The 16,059-nt window shown below is 43.3% G+C and overlaps 1 protein-coding gene across 1 annotated transcript in view; it reads right to left on the bottom strand.

The window, feature by feature from the left end:
• dnah1 (dynein, axonemal, heavy chain 1) overlaps positions 1-16,059 on the bottom strand; it is a 532,475-nt gene that overhangs the window by 16,809 nt on the left and 499,607 nt on the right. Inside the window, 2 exon segments of the mRNA XM_078543835.1 lie at positions 3,540-3,684; positions 9,911-10,041. Of these exon segments, the coding sequence (XP_078399961.1) occupies positions 3,540-3,684; positions 9,911-10,041 (276 nt within the window).

The following is a 16,059-nucleotide window of genomic DNA, read 5'->3' as shown; positions in this document are numbered from 1 at the left end:
GACCCTTGCTTTTCCTGATATATATTAATTATCTAGATCTTGGTGTGCATAGGATAATTTCAAAGTTTGCGGATGATATGAAACTTGGAAGCATTGTAAACTGTGAGGAGGACAGTATAGAACTTCAAAAGGACATAGACAAGTTTGTAGAGTGGGCAGATGAAGTTCAATGTGGAGAAGTTGAGGTGATGCATTTTGGTAGGAAGAACATGGAGAAACATATATAAAATAAGAGGTACAATTTTAAGGGTATGCAGGAGCAGAGGGACCTGGGTGTACGTGATCATAGATCATTGAAGGTGGCAGGACAGGTGGAGACAGAAGTTAATAAAGTATACAGTATCCTGGGTTTTATTAATAGGGGCATAGAGTACAAGAGCAGGGAGGTTATGCTGAGCTTATATGAGACACTAATTAGACCTTAGCTGGAGTTTTGTGTACAGTTCTGGGCACCACATTATAGGAAGAATGTGAACGCATTGGAGAAAGTGCAGAAGAGGTTTACAAAAATGGTTCCGGGGGATGAAAAACTTCAGTTATGAGGACAGATTGGAGTGGTTGGGGATTGTTCTCCTTGGAGAAGAAAAGGCTAAGAGGAGATCTGATAGAGGTACTCAAAATCATGAGGGGGCTGGATTGAGTGGATAGGGAGAAACTGTTCCCGCTCGTAAAAGGATCGAGAACAAGAGGGCACAGATTTAAAGTGATTTGCAAAAGAAGCAAAGGTGATGCAAGAAAACTTTTTCACACAGCGAGTGGTTTGAGTCTGGAATGCACTGCCTGGAAATGTGGTGGAGGCAGGTTCAATTGAGGCATTCAAGAGGGCATTAGATGATTATTTAAATAGAAACAATGTGCAAGGGTACAGGGAAAAGGCAGGAGAATGGCACTAAGATTTCGCATTCGGAGAGCTGGTGCAGACATGATGGGCCGAATGGCCTCCTTCTGCACTATAACAATTCTGATTCTGTGGTGGTACTGCCAAATCTAGAGCCCCTTAGTTATCTAGAAGCATGTAGGGTAGATAAAATAGGAAAAGTAAGAAATTACAAAGATGTTACAAAGAAACTAATACGTTATAAAGCCTAGAGGAGTATAGAAAATACAGGGGTGAAGTAAAAAATGAAATCAGGAAAGTGAAGAGAGGGTATGAAAGAATATTAGTAGGTAGCATTAAGGAAAACCCAAAGATGTTTTATCAGTACGTTAAGAGCAAGAGGATGACTAAAGAAAGGCTAGGGCCTATCAGGGATATACAAAGTAACTTGTGTGTTGTTGCAGAAGAGTGTTGGTAAATGGAATTAGGTAGGTAGGTCAGGTGTTTCTCATGTGTCAGTGCAGACTCGATGGGCTGAAGGGCCTCTTCTGCACTGTGATTCTGTGAAGACGTGGGCAGTTTTCTTAATGAGTACTTTGTCTCTGTCTTCACAAAGGAGAGAGATAATGCAGACATTCTAGTTAATGAGAAGGGGTGTGACATATTAGATACAATAAGCATAACGAGAGAGGAAGTACTGGAGAGACTGACATCCTTGAAGGTGGATAAATCACCAGGGGCAGATGAATTGTATCCCAGACTGTTAAAGGAAACCAGGGAGGAACTAGCAGATACCTTGAGGATCATTTTTCAATCCTCACTAGATACGGGCAAGGTACCAGAGGACTGGAGGTCTGCGAACATTGTACCATTATTTAAAAAGGGTGTGAGGAGTAGGCCAAATAATTATAGACCGGTCAGTATGACTTCAGTAGTGGGCAAATTATTAGAATCAATTCTGAGAACCAGGATAAATTGTCACTTACAAAGGCAAGGTTAATCAGGGATAGTTAATATGGTTTTGTTAAGGGAAAGTCGTACCTTACTAAATTAATTGAATGTTTTGAGGAAGTAACAAGGAAGATTGAAGGTAGTACAGTGGATGTGGTCTACATAGATTTTAGTAAGGCATTTGACAAGGTCCAACATGGCAGGCTGGTCAGAAATGTAAAAGCCCATGGGATACAGGGAAATGTAGCAAGTTTGATGCAAAATTGGCTCAGTGACAGAAAACAAAGGGTAATGATCAATGGATATATTAGCGAGTAGAAAGCTGTTTTCAGTGGCATTCCACAGGGCTCTGTGAAGGATCCCCTGCTTTTTGTGGTATATATTAATGATTTGGACTTAAATGTGGGAGGCATGATTGGGAAATTTGCAGATGACACAAAAATTGGTCATGTAGTTGATAGTGAAGGGGATAGCTGTGGACTCCAGAATAATTTGAATGGTTTGGTTGAGTGGGCAGAAAAGTGGCAAATGGAATTCAATCCAGAGAAGTGTGAGGTTATGCATTTGGGGAGGCAAACAAAGCTAGGGAATACTCAATAAACAGGAGGATATTGAGAGGAGTAGAGGAGGTGAGAGACCTTGAAGTGCATGTCCACAGGTCCTTGAAGGTGGCAGGACAGGTAGATAAAGTGGTAGAGAAGGCATATGGAATGCTTTACTTTATTGGGCGAGGTATTAAATACAAAAGCAAGGATGTAATGCTGGAACTGTATAAAACGCTGGTTAGGCCACAGCTGGAATTTTGTCTGCAGTTCTGGTCACCACATTACAGGAAGGACATAATTGCTCTGGAGAGAGTACAGAAGAGATTTGCAAGAATGTTGCCAGGGCTGGAAAATTGCAGCTATGAGGAAAGATTGGGTAGGCTAGGGTTGTTTTCCTTAGAAGAGGAAGCTAAAGGGTGACTTGACTGAGGTGTACAGAATTATGAGGGGCCTAGATGGAGTAGACAGGGAAGACTTGTTTCCCTTAGCGGAGAGGTCAATTACCAGGGGGCACAGATTTAATGTGATTGGTAGAAGGATTAGAGGCGATATCAGGAAAAAAGTTTTCACCGAGAGGGTGGTAGATGTCTGGAATTCACTTCCCGGATTGGTGGTTGAGGCAGAAACCCTCAACTCATTTAAAAAATGCATGGATCTACACCTGAAGTGCTGTAACCTGCAAGGCTATGGACCGGGTGCAGGAAGGTGGGATTAGAATGGGCAGCTAGTTTTTTTCAGCCGGTGCACACATGATGGGCTGAATGGCCTCTTTCTGTGCCATCACTTTTCTATGGTATTAGATTTTAATTGATTTCAATTGACTGACTTCAAAATAATTTCAAAAGGGGTCAGGCTTCAATTGACAACTGGTCACTGCAGGTCAGGTGATTAATGCTGGGTTCATGTGACTGCAGGTGCCTGTGCACCTGAACTTTTGGCTGTAATGTAATATGTATTGGGTGGAAACTCACTATCCTGACTTGGGGACTTGGTCAGCCATACAGACATTCCAGGCCCATGTCTGAGTTATCAGAGAAGGCAAAGATCACCTGATCACACGGATGACCGATTTCTTTTCGGGGAGCATCACCCAGACATTGTTTCTCCATGGGACAACATTTGACTTGTAACTGTTGAGCCAGTGATGAAGAATTCTTGTTCCCTATACCATGTTTTGATGTCAATCCAATTCAGTCTTACCTATAATGAAATAGTAAAGCTATTACCTTGGCATTCCAGAATTCTGGGACACTGTTGTTGTACAGACTGTCTGACATCAACTCCAGCTGCAAGGACATTACAACTAGACCCTTCAGTGCTTTCAGAAGATCATTAAGGCTTTGTACAATAGTATGCAGCAGTCGATTGTATCTGCAAAACAACCAAAATGGAGAATATTATTCCGAATAGTTAGAAAATAATAAGTTACTTGCTATATTCCTGGATACTTCTTTGAACTACTAATTCAGAATAGACCAAGCAGAAAGTTAGTTGGCTGATGGATCTTCTATTGCTGGCCTACTGAACAGCATCAGAGGAGGGGGCATATACGAAGAGCAGCAGGTTTTGAATGTAACATTACCACGGATAACATATTTCTGTGGAATTGTAGAGCAGCTGTGACAGCATTTGAAAAGTAAAGAGAGGTTACTTTTTCTGTTGGGACCGATTAACAGAACTGCTACATGAATTCTAATGAAACATTAATAATTCTGAAAACATTAGCTTGTTTTCCAGTGTTGAGATAAATTTAGTTGGGTTGCCTGCTTTACATTTTGCAGTTCTTCCATCTCTTAATATCGGAACATATTTACTATCAATCAACATAAGGTCTAGATGCAACACCAGGAACACTATCATAGGTCTGTCCTGCTCCGCCTTTCTGTTTGCCCTGCAGCTCCGGTAGTAGGGGTACTTTTCCACTTGACGTAACTGGTGATTTTAGTGTGGAACAAATGAAGAAGACTTGCATTTATATAGCACCTTTCATGACCTCAGGATGTCCCAAAGTGCTGTACAGCCAATGAAGTACTTTTGAAATGTAGTCACTATAGTAATGTAGAAAATGCAGCAGTCAATTTGCATACAGCAAGGTACTGAAAACAGCAATCTGATAATGACCAAATAATCTATTTTTGTGATGTTGATTGAGGGATAAATATTGGCCAGAACACCCATGATCTTCTTTGAAATAGTGCCATGGGATCTTTTAAGTCCACCTGAGAGAGCAGATGGGGCCTTGGTTTAATATCTCACCTGAAAGATGACACTTCATGTGTAGCATTCACTTAGTACTGTACTGGAGTTTAGTCTAGATTTTCATGCTCAAGTCTGACTTGAAGCCACAACTTCTGGCTCAAGTGAAAATGGGATTGGTGTAGACTACTTCCTTGTGTGGGTCAAGAGTTGACCCTGCACTGTTTCTGCTCTCTCCACTGCAGCAAGCAACTCCTCGTATTTTTTTACTCTTTCAAGGGAAGTGAGTGTCACTGGCAAGGCCAGCATTTGTTACTCATCTCTGATTGTCCTCTAAGGTGGTAGCGAGCCACCTTCTTAAGCCGCTGCAATCCATCTGGTGTAGATACACCTACAGTGCTGTTAGTGAGGGAGTTCCAGGATTTCGACCCAGCGACAGTGAAGGAATGGTGATAGTTCGAAGTCAGGATGGTGTGTGGCTTGGAGGGGAACTTGCAGGTAGTAGTGTTCCCATGCATTTGCTGCCCTTATTCATATGATGTGTACTGCTGCCATTATGCATCACTGGTGGAGGGAGTGAATGTTAAAGGTGGTGGTGGAAGCAAGCTGCTTTGTCCTGGATGAAGTAGAGTTTTTTGAGTGTTGTTGGAGTTGCATTCACCCAGGCAAGTGGAGAGTATTCCATCAAACTCCTGACTTGTGCCTTGTAAATGTTGGACAGGCTTTGGTGAGTCAGCAGGTGAGTTACTCGCTGCAGAATTCGCAGCCTCTAAACAGCTCTTGCCGAAGTATTTACATGATTAGTCCAGTTAAATTTCTGGCCAATGCTAACTCCCTGGATGTTGATGTTGGGGGAATTCAGCGATGGTAATGCCATTGAATGTCAAAGGAATATGGTTAGATTCTCTCTTGTTGGAGATGATCCAAACATGCCTGCCACTGTGTGGCACAAATGTTACCTATTAAGCCCAAGCCTGAATGTTGTTCAAGTCTTGTTGTAGTATCTGAGGAGTTGCAAACGGTACTGAACACTGCAATCATCAACAAATATCCTCATTTCTGATGGAGAGAGGTTCAATGATGAAGCAGCTGGAGATGGTTGGACTTAGGCAACTACCCTGAGGAACTCCTGCAGTCATGTCCTGGGGCTGAGGTGAATGGCTTCCAACAACCACTTCCTTTGTGCTAGGTATGACTCCTTCAATTTTTCTAGGGCTTGCTGCCACAGTTGATCAGATGCTGCCTTGATGTCAAGGGCAGTCACTCTATCCTTATCTCTTTTGTGTTTGGACCAAGGCTGCAATGGGGTCAGAGCTAAGTGGCCCTGGTGAAATCCAAACTGAGCATCAGTGAGCAGGTTTTTGCTGTGCAAGTACCTAAAGTTGTCACATGCTGTGTTCTGAACTGTATTTCTTTATTCGTGTGTGGATGAAGCTCATGGAATATTTCTGCATTTGCTATCGGTCTCCGTCAGGTACATGGCATGCTGCCTACTGACAATAGAGAATGTTGGTGTTTACACAGGCTCCATGAGGTCCAAATTCCAGCACCCTGCACTGAAGATTGATATTAGCTGGCCCTCCAGACAGCCACATCCTCTGCTTCCATCATCTGCTCTTGCTCATGCAGGCTTGTAGCTTGTGAAGGTGCACCCAGCTCAAATTTATCAGCTGCTTCCCATGTAGTTGTATCTGCTGGTGCTTGCTCGGGATGAGTGAGTGATACTGAGTATTATGAAGCATTGGTTGCAGCTCTCTCTTTGGGGTCATCTACCGAAGCAGGAGAATAGCACCTGAAAAGTATTCTCTTAGCCAGAGTTCCATAGTGTGCATCATGGAGTTTTACTGTAGTGAGTGAAAGAATGGAAGAATAACAGGAAAATGATTGTGTTAACTCTGCTCTTCAGAGAAACCTCCAGGTTCACTCAGACCTAATTTCTCATTGTGACCATGTCAGACATGACATGTTGATAAAAAATGATGGATCCAAATTGAGAGACCCATCTGGATGTCTGCACATTTCTGTTATGCACTACTTTGTCCTGCAAAAAAGCATAGATGAGGTGCTGTAGAATTTTTAGAAGTATATACTTGTAAGTGCTAACCCTTTGCTGTGTTACATTGGACCTTGTGTGTGAATAAATGACCATTCATCATGCAGGATAGCCATATGGTAAGCTTCTTTTGTGGAGTTATGTTTTGAAGTGGTCATAGAATAACAGTTAAGTTTTATCTAACTGTAATGAGGTGTGCTATGCTGCAGCTCAGACCTGCGTGAAACACAGTTGCTTCAGAGGGCTTATCTTCCAAGCTTTAATTAGGGTTTAGCTAGTTGAAAAGAAACTTCTGGCATCTGATATATACTTTTCCCATCTACTTGATATAATGCAATGTTGGCTAGCCTTGCTCTGGCCAGTTTCCAGAGGTTATTAACTTTTATTGTCATCTGATTCCGTATGTAGGCGAGCACATTCAGTCTATCAGCCACCTCTATACAATCAGCAAACACATTTCTTTGCAGAGGAGGGTGCCCAAGAGGTCACAGAGTAGAACTTTTCTTTAGTGCATTTTGTATAAAAATTCTAAATTTCCAACATCAAATTGAGTTGACCTGTCCCTTGTTGTGTCATCCCATGTACAGAGATGCTGTTGCTTTTTGCCACCCCAACTTTGCCACCACCCCTGATATTGGCAAGAAAAAAAACTTGCATTTAGATAGCACTTTTCAAAAATTCAGGATTTCAGGAAGTCAAAGCGCTTTACAGAATATATACATTCCAATGAGAAAGAAAAATCCCAAGGGCCCACCATCCGTGGTTAACTAAAAAAAGTTAAAGACAGTATCAAACTTAAAGAAAAAGCATATCATTATGTAAAGATGGGTGGCAGGGGTCAGAAAATTGGAAAGAATATAAAGAACAGCAAAGAATGACAAAGATTAATAAGGAGGGAAAAATTAGAGTATCAGGGAATGCTAGCTAATAATATAAAGATGGATCGTAAGAGTTTCTATAGATACTTAAATAAGAAAAGAGTTAACAAAGTGAGCATTGATCCTATTGAATGCACATCTGGGGAATTGCTAATGGAAAGTAGGGAGATGGCGGATGGATTAAACAGGTATTTCGCTTCAGTCTTCACTATAGAGGACACAAGTAACATCCCAGAAATAGCTGTAAATCAGGAAATGGGAGGGAGGAACACAGAAAATTACAATCACCAGGGAAGTGATATTGAACAAATTGTTGGGGCTGTGGGCTGACAAATCCCCAGGTCTGGATGGACTTCACCCTAAGGATTTGAAAGAAGTAGCTAGTGAGATAGTTGATGCATTGGTTTTAAAATTCCCTAGATTTGGCAAAGGTTCCATTAAATTGGAAAACAGCAAACATAACTCCTTTATTCAAAAAGGGAGGGAGACAAAGCAGGAAACTACAGGCCAGTTAGCTTAATATCTGTCATAGGGAAAATGTTAGAAGCTATTATTAAAGATATAGCAGGGCACTTAGAAAAATTCAAGACAATCAGGCAGAGTCAACATGGTTGTGTGAAAGGGAAATCATGTTTAATTTATTGGGGTTCTTCGAAGGAGTCACATATACTGTGGATAAAGGGGAGCTGGTGAATGTACTGTACTTAGATTTCCAGAAGGCATTTGCTGAAGTGCCACATCAAAGGTTATTGCAGAAAATAAAAGCTCATGGTGTAGTGGGTAACATATTGGTATGGATAGAAGATTGGCTAGTTAACAGGAAACAGAGTTGGCATAAAGTCTTTTTCTGGTTGGCAGATTGTGAAGAGTGGTGTGCCACAGGAATCTGTGCTGGGGCCTCAACTTTTTAGTTTATATAAATGACGGGAACAAAGGAATGGTGGCTAAATTTGCTGACGACACAAAGATAGGTCAGAAAGTAAATTGTGAAGACGATATAAGGAGGCTACAAAGAGACAGATAGGTTAAGTGAGTGGGCAAAGATCTGGCAGATGGAGCATAATGTGGGCAAATGTGAAATCATTCATTTTGGCAGGAAGAATAAAAAAAGCTTATTATCTAAATGGTGAGAGATTGCCAAGCTCTGAAATTCAGAGGGATCTGGTGTCCTAGTGCCGGAATCACAAAAGGTTAGTATGCAGGTAATTAGGAAAGCTAATACAATGTTATTATTTATTGTGAAAGGAATTGATTACAACAGTAGGGAGGTTATGCTTCCGTTGTACAGGGCATTGGTGAGACCAATTGGTGAGTATTGTGTATAGTACTGGTCTCCTTATTTAAAGGAAGATGTAAATGTCTCGGAAGCAGTTCAGAGAAGGTTTACTGGACACAAATGGGCAGGTTGTCTTATGAGGAAAGGTTGGACAGGCTAGGCTTGTATCCACTGAAATTTAGAAGAGTAAGAGGCAACTTAATTGAAACATTTAAGACCCTGAGGGGTCTTGACAGGGCAGGTGTGGAGAGGATGTTTCCTTTTGTGGGGGAATCTAGAACTAGGGTTCACTGTTTAAAAAAAACTCTTGAGAGAGATGAGGAGAAATTTTTTCTCAAAGGGTTGAAGGGGTCTTCGGAACTCTCTTCCTCAAAAGGCAGTGGAAGCAGAGTGTTTGAATATTTTTAAGGCAGAGATAGATTCTTGATTAATAAGGGGATGAAAGGTTATTGGGGGTTGGCAGCAAAGTGGGGTTGAGATTACATTCAGATTAACCATGATCTTATTGAACGGCAGAGCAGGCTCAAAGCCAAGTGGCCTACTCCTGCCCCTAATTCTTATGTAAGTACTTTTGAAATGTATTTACTATTGTAATGCAGGAATTGTGCACAGCAATGTCTCAAACAGCAATGTGTTAATGACCAGATAATCTGTTTTATTTGAGGTATATGTATTAGCCAAGTGACCTGGGAGAACACACCATTATTTCTTTGGAAGAGTGCCATTGGATTTTTTTTATGTGTTTATTTAATGCCTCATCTGAAAAATGGTACCTCTGACAATGTAGCACACCCTCAGTATTGCATTGGGATGTCAGTTTGGTTCTTTGTGCTTAAGTCCCTGGTGTGGGTTTTGGATCTGCAACTTTTTGAATGCCATGCCCAAATCAGGCTATGAATTCGTTCAGCAATACACAATGGGCCTGACAATATAATTGAGCCAGTGTCGTTTCAGAATGCTTTACCTTACTATTCCAGGCAAACAAGTTGAGAATCAGTCTGTTAATCTTTCAACATTTCCCCAGCATTCCACAAAGGGAAAAGGTGTGTGTGTTTGTGCGTGCGTGTGAAGATGCAAAACAATCTGTCCCAGGGTCCAACTATTTGAGGGCTTGGGGGGTGTGGGGAAATATTCACTTTGAGATTTTTGGTGCTGCAGTGTTTGTAGCCACCAGATGGCAGAATGGTTCTGTACCTAATCACTTCCTGTATTAGGACAGTGTTCATGGATTCTTCGTACATAACTGGAAATCTCTCCGTCACTACCTTAACGTCAATCAGATGAGGAACTTTATCCAGGATATTTCCACATATCTCCTCTACCATCTAAAAGACAAAATGAAAATCAGTTGCATTTTTAAAATCAAACTTATTGGGTGATTTCAGTGCTGTACAATTTTCTTAGTTTCTGAGCATCCCAGCTCCATCCAAGCAGCATGTGGGCAGTTCTAGCTAAGCACCCCTGTGGGCTGATGGCAGAGTTGCTAACCCTCCAGGATTTGTCATGGGTTTTCAGAATTAAAGATTAAGCTCCAAGAATACAAACAAAAAATGTTGGAAATACTCAGATCAGGCCAGCTTTTGAGGAGAAAAAAAAGTTAACATTTTAAGTTGACTATCTTTGATGAAACGTTGATGCTGTCAGACCTGCTGAGTATTTATTTATTTATTTATTTATTTATGACTTCCAGAATCTGCAGTATTTTGCTTTTGTATTAAACTCCAGGATACTGCTGCAAGTGATGCGGGGGACGTGGTGGTGTAGTGGTATTGTCACTGGACTAGTAATCTAGAGACCCTGGTTTGAATCCCACCATGGCAGACGGTGGAATTTGAATTCAATAAAATTCTGGAATTAGAAGTTAAACTATGGTCGATTGTTGTAAAAACCCACCTGGTACACTAATGCCCTTTAGGGAAGGAATTCTGCCATACTTATCTGGTCCAGACCCACAGTAATGTGGTTGACTCTTAAATGCCCTCTGAAATGGCCTAGCAAAGCCACTCAGTTGTATCAAACTGCTACAAAGGAATGAAACCGGACAGACCACCCGGCATCAACAACGTTTCTGTCTCTACCTGTCACCTAGCAAAGTCCTCCTTACTAACATCTGGGGGCTAGTGCCAAAATTGGAAAAGCTGTCTCAGACTAGTCAAGCAACAGCCCGACATAGTCATCCTCACGGAATCATACTTACAGGTAATGTCCCAGACACCACCATCACCATCCCTGGTTATGTCCTGTCCCACCAGCAGGACAGACCCAGCAGAGGTGGCAGCACAGTGGTATACAGTCAGGAAGGAGTTGCCCTGGGAGTCCTCAACATTGACTCTGGACCCCATGAAGTCTCATGGTCAAACATGGGCAAGGAAACCTCATGCTGATTACCACATACTGCCCTCCCTTAGCTGATGAATTAGCGCGCCTCCATGTCAAACACCACTTGGAAGAAGCGCTGAGGGTGGCAAGGGTGCAGAATGTAATCTGGGTGGGGGACATCACCAAGAGTGGCCAGGTAGCACCACTACTGACTGAGCCCTAAAGGACATAGCTATTAGACTGGGTCTGCGGCAGGTGGTGAGGGAGCCAACAAGAGGGAAAAACATACTTGACCTCATCCTCACTAACCTGCTTGCTGCAGATGCATCTGTCCTTGACAGTATCAATAGGAGTGACCACTGCACTGTTGTTGTGGAGACAAAGTCCCACCTTCACATTAAGGATACCCTCTATCATGTTGTGTGGCACTATTACTGTGCTACAATGGGAGATTTCAAACAGATCTAGCAACTATAGACTGGGGCATCCATGAGGTGCTGTGCGCCATCAGGAGTAGCAATGTACACAATTTGTAACCTCATGGCCCAGCACATCCCCCCACTTTACCATTACCATCAAGCCAGGGGATCAACCCTGGTTCAATGAAGAGTGCAGGAGGGCATGCCAGGAGCAGCACCAGGCATACCTAAAAATGGAGGTTTCAACCTGGTGAAGCTAAAACACAGGACTACTTGTGTGCCAAACAGCATAAGCAGCAAGTGATAGACAGAGCTAAGCGATTCCACAATTAGCAGATCAGATTAAGCTCTGCAGTCCTGACACATCCAGTCGTGAATGGTAGCGGACAATTAAACAACTCACTAGAAGAGGAGGCTCCAAAATATCCCCATCCTCTGATTGTGCAGCCCAGCACATCAGTGCAAAAGATAAGGCTGAGGCATTTGCTACAATCTTCAGCCAGAAGGGCTGAGTGGATGATCCACCTCAGCCTCCTCCAGAAGTCCCCAGCATCACAGATGTCAGTCTTCAGCCAATTCAATTCACTCCACATGATATCAAGAAATGGCTGAAGGCACTGGATAGTGCCAAGGGTGTGGACTTGTGCTCCAGAACTTGCCGCGCCCCTAGCCAAGCTATTCCAGTACAGCTACAACTCTGGCATCTACCCAGCTAAGTGGAAGATTGCCCAGATATGTCCTGTACACAAAAAGCAAGACAAATCCAACCCAGCCCATTTCCACCCCATCAGTCCATTCTTGATCATCAGTAAAGTAATGGAAGGGGTCACCAATGGTGCTATCAAGCGGCACTTGCTAAGCAATAACCTGCTCACTGATGCCCAATTTGAGTTCTGCCAGGGCCACTCAGCTCCTGACCTCATTACAGCCTTGATTCAAACATGGACAAAAGAGCTGAACTCAAGGTGAGGAGAGAGTGACTGCCCTTGACATCATGGTCACATTTTACCAAGTGTGGCATTAAGGAGATCCAGTAAAACTGGAATCAGGGGGAAAACTCTTCACTGGTTGGAGTCATACCCAGCACAAAGGTTGTGGTTGTTGGAGGTCAGTCATCTCCGCTCCAGGACATCACTCCAGGAGTTTCACAGGATAGTGTCATTGGCCCAACCATCTTCAGCTGCTTCATCAATGACCTTCCTTCCATCATAGGGTCAGAAGTGGGGATGTTCACTGATGATTGCATAATGTTCAGCACCATTCGCAACTCCTCAGATGCTGAAGCAGTCCATGTCCAAATGCAGCAAAACCTGGACAATATCCAGGCTTAGGCTGACAAGTGGAAAGGAACATTTGTCCCACACAAGTGCCATTCAATGACCATCTCCAACAAGAGAGAATCTAACCATGGCCCCTTGACATTTAATGGCATTACCATCACTGAATCCCCCATCATCAATATCCTGGGGGGGGTTACCATTGATCATAAACTAGCCATATAAAACTGTGGCTACAAGAGCAGGTCAGAGGCTAGGAATCGTGTGACAAGTAACTCACCTCCTGACTCCCTAACGCCTGTCCACCATCTACAAGGCACAAGTCAGAAGTGTGATGGAATACTCCCCACTTGCCTGGATGAGTGCAGCTCCCACAGCACTTAAACTTGACACCGCTCAGGACAAAGCAGCCCACTTGACTGGCAGCACATCCACAAACATTCACTCCCTCCACCACCACACAGTAGCAGCAGGGTGTACCATATACAAGATGCATTGCAAGAATTCACCAAAGCTCCTTGGACAGCACCTTCCAAACCCACGACTACTACCTTCTAAAAGGACAAGGGCAGCAGATAGATGGGAACACCACCATCTGGAAGTTCCCCTCCAAGTCACTCACCTGACTTGGAAATATATCACCGTTCCTTCACTGTTGCTGGGTCAAAAACCTGGAACTCCCTTCCTAACAGCACTGAGTTTACTGACACCACATGGATTGCAGCGGTTCACAAAGGCAGCTCACAGCCACCTTCTCAAGGGCAACTAGGGATGGGCAATAAATGCTGGCCCAGCCACCAAAGCCCACATCCCATAAATAAATGATAAAAAAATGGAAGAAGTATACGTTTTTTTATATCCCTATGATTTATTAGATATAGCAGGATTGGAGATGGGGAAAAATTGCTGTTTAAGGTGAGTTATGAATCACCCGACTGGGTGACAGTCTATTCACTTTGATTTGTGTGGAGACTCTGTGCAGGTGGACAGACGTGTCAGACAGTGAAGGAGTGTGGGGGTGGGGATATTAGAGTTGGGAGGTCTTGTGATGAAACCTTCAGGAATATATCCAACCAGAATTGGCGATTCCTAGTAGATATTAAGAGGGCAGATAAAAAGGTAACTATAATAATTTTTCAGTTGAGAAATTGATGTAGTAATAAGAGCAGAAAAAAAACATTTTTAAGAAGGGATAGCTTTCTGCTACAGTAGAATAACGTCCAGGTCGACTGAGTACTGCAGGACAGTGTTTTTAAACTTAGAGAATTTGTTAAGTGAGGGAATTTTAAGGGTTGATCTCTTTCCAAAATCTAGTCAAGTTTGCACTTAAATTTAAATTGTAGTTTCTTTCAGTCTAATTGAAAAACACTAGCTGATAAACACAAAGGTGCTAGAGGCAGCTGCAACAGTTTGTTAATTAGCTAACTACTGAGAATTGGTTCCCTAGTCAGTAGGACCTGTCAAAATTCCAACTAGTATAAATACATAAGTTTTTTTCCAAACACACAAAGGAAGTAGCACAAAATCCAGCTTGACTTGAGTACTGTGAGAGAAAGTGCTTGACTGGGAATGTGGCAAGTGAAGGAATTTGGTGCAGTCAGGGAAGAGGTGCTGTTCTGGTCTTTTACAGAACAGGGAGTGATCCGAGAGAAAGAGCTGGAGACAGCAAGCTGCATTTTCATGGAGTTGTGTAGACTCTGTGGTGGGGTGAAAATGGCAGGACCCGATTCTTGGATTCCAGACCCCATTCCCAGGGTTTCTGATATTCAGTGGAGCCTTTTAAGGGTGCGAGTTCGGTCACAAGTCCAAACACTGCACTCCTGACCTGGCAGGCTCCATTGCAGGAATAGGCATATTCTCATGGTGTTGGTGGTGGGGGCGGACATGAGGAGCCATGGGGGTTGGTGGGGAGCATAACTTGGTATGGAGCCATGAGGGGCCTTTTGGTGTGAGTGGAGGATAAATCTTGACATGGGGGCATGAGGGGCCATTGTTTTTTGCGGGCGGGGGGGGGGGTGGGGGGGGAAGAGTTGAGTGGGAGGCATGAGGTGCCATAGGGAATATGTGGAGAGGAGGGTGTAAAGGAATGTGAAGTGAGAGAGCAAGGGAATGTAAGGGGCGAGAGCTACAGGGCCTTACTTTTTTCATATATAATGGTACAACTGAGACAAGGTCCCACAGCACTGAGGTGGATCTATTAAACAGCCTATTTTGGCACCCAGCTGCACCTGTGGATGGCTCCAAAGTTTTTTTCCCTGGGTTGGCTGGCATAACTGCAGCCTGTTCCCCCCTCCCCACCGTCCCGAAATGAACACCCATCTTTCCTGGCATTTCCTCCTGAGGCAAGGTGGGCCAAGCCAGGAAATTTCCTGACTCCTGCTATCCACCTTGGAGATGAAAATCCAGCCCAGTGAGTCCCAAGACTGAAGTCCAGATGCATTGATTAGGTGAACAGGTAGGTGACTGGTTGGTGAGTGTTAAGGATTTTTTTCCCTCCAAACTGGGGCAGTAGATTTTACTGGCACTGGGGAGATAGAGTATTGTATTAAATTTATAGCTGAACTAGTTAAACTACCTCACATAATTACAAAATAATCACAGAGAGATTTCTAAAATTGAAACTTAATTAGTTAAATAAAACACAATTGAGATTGCAGGGCAGGTGATTTGTTGCAGCAGTAGCATGTGGGAGCCAGTGGACACCTGTGTGATTCACAGCACTACATTTGCAGAAAGTGTCTGTAACTTGAGGAACTTTGGCTCAGAGTTGATGAAGTGAAGTTTGAACTTCAGACACTGATCCATTCAGGGAGGAAAGTTACCTCGATACTCTGTTCCACTTTAAGCTGGGTACTTCAGATCAGGCCCATCAGGAGGGTATGACTATGAGTGAGGCAGGTATGGGAATCCAGAAGGTAGTACTGGAGGAGTGTCAGCCCTTGCACTTGTCCAATAGTTTTGATGTTCTTGCAGCTTTTGTGGACAACAGGGAGGATGAGCAAACTGACCACGGCACTGGGGACCATTCAAGTGGGAGGGGGCGTGTGCGGAGGTTAAAAGGGATGTATTGGTAGTCGAAGACAGTATAATTAAGATAGACACTGTTCTCTGCAGCCAAGAGCATGAGTCCTGCAGCTTGTGTTGTCTGCTCAGTGCCAGGGTTAAGGACATCACCTCAGGACTAGAGAAGAACTTTGGAGTGGGTGGAGAAGGATCTAGTTGTCATGGTACATATGGGTACCAATGACATAGGTAGGACTAATATACGTTCTGCTGAGGGAGAGTGAGTAGCTGGGGGCTAAATTAGAAATCCGAACCACAAACGTAA

The sequence above is a fragment of the Cetorhinus maximus genome, chromosome 6, assembly GCF_964194155.1.
Source record: "Cetorhinus maximus chromosome 6, sCetMax3.hap1.1, whole genome shotgun sequence".
In the NCBI taxonomy this organism is placed as follows: Eukaryota; Metazoa; Chordata; class Chondrichthyes; order Lamniformes; family Cetorhinidae; genus Cetorhinus; species Cetorhinus maximus.
The sequence above is the reverse complement of the archived record's forward strand: the minus strand, read 5'-3'. Positions and strand labels throughout refer to the sequence as shown.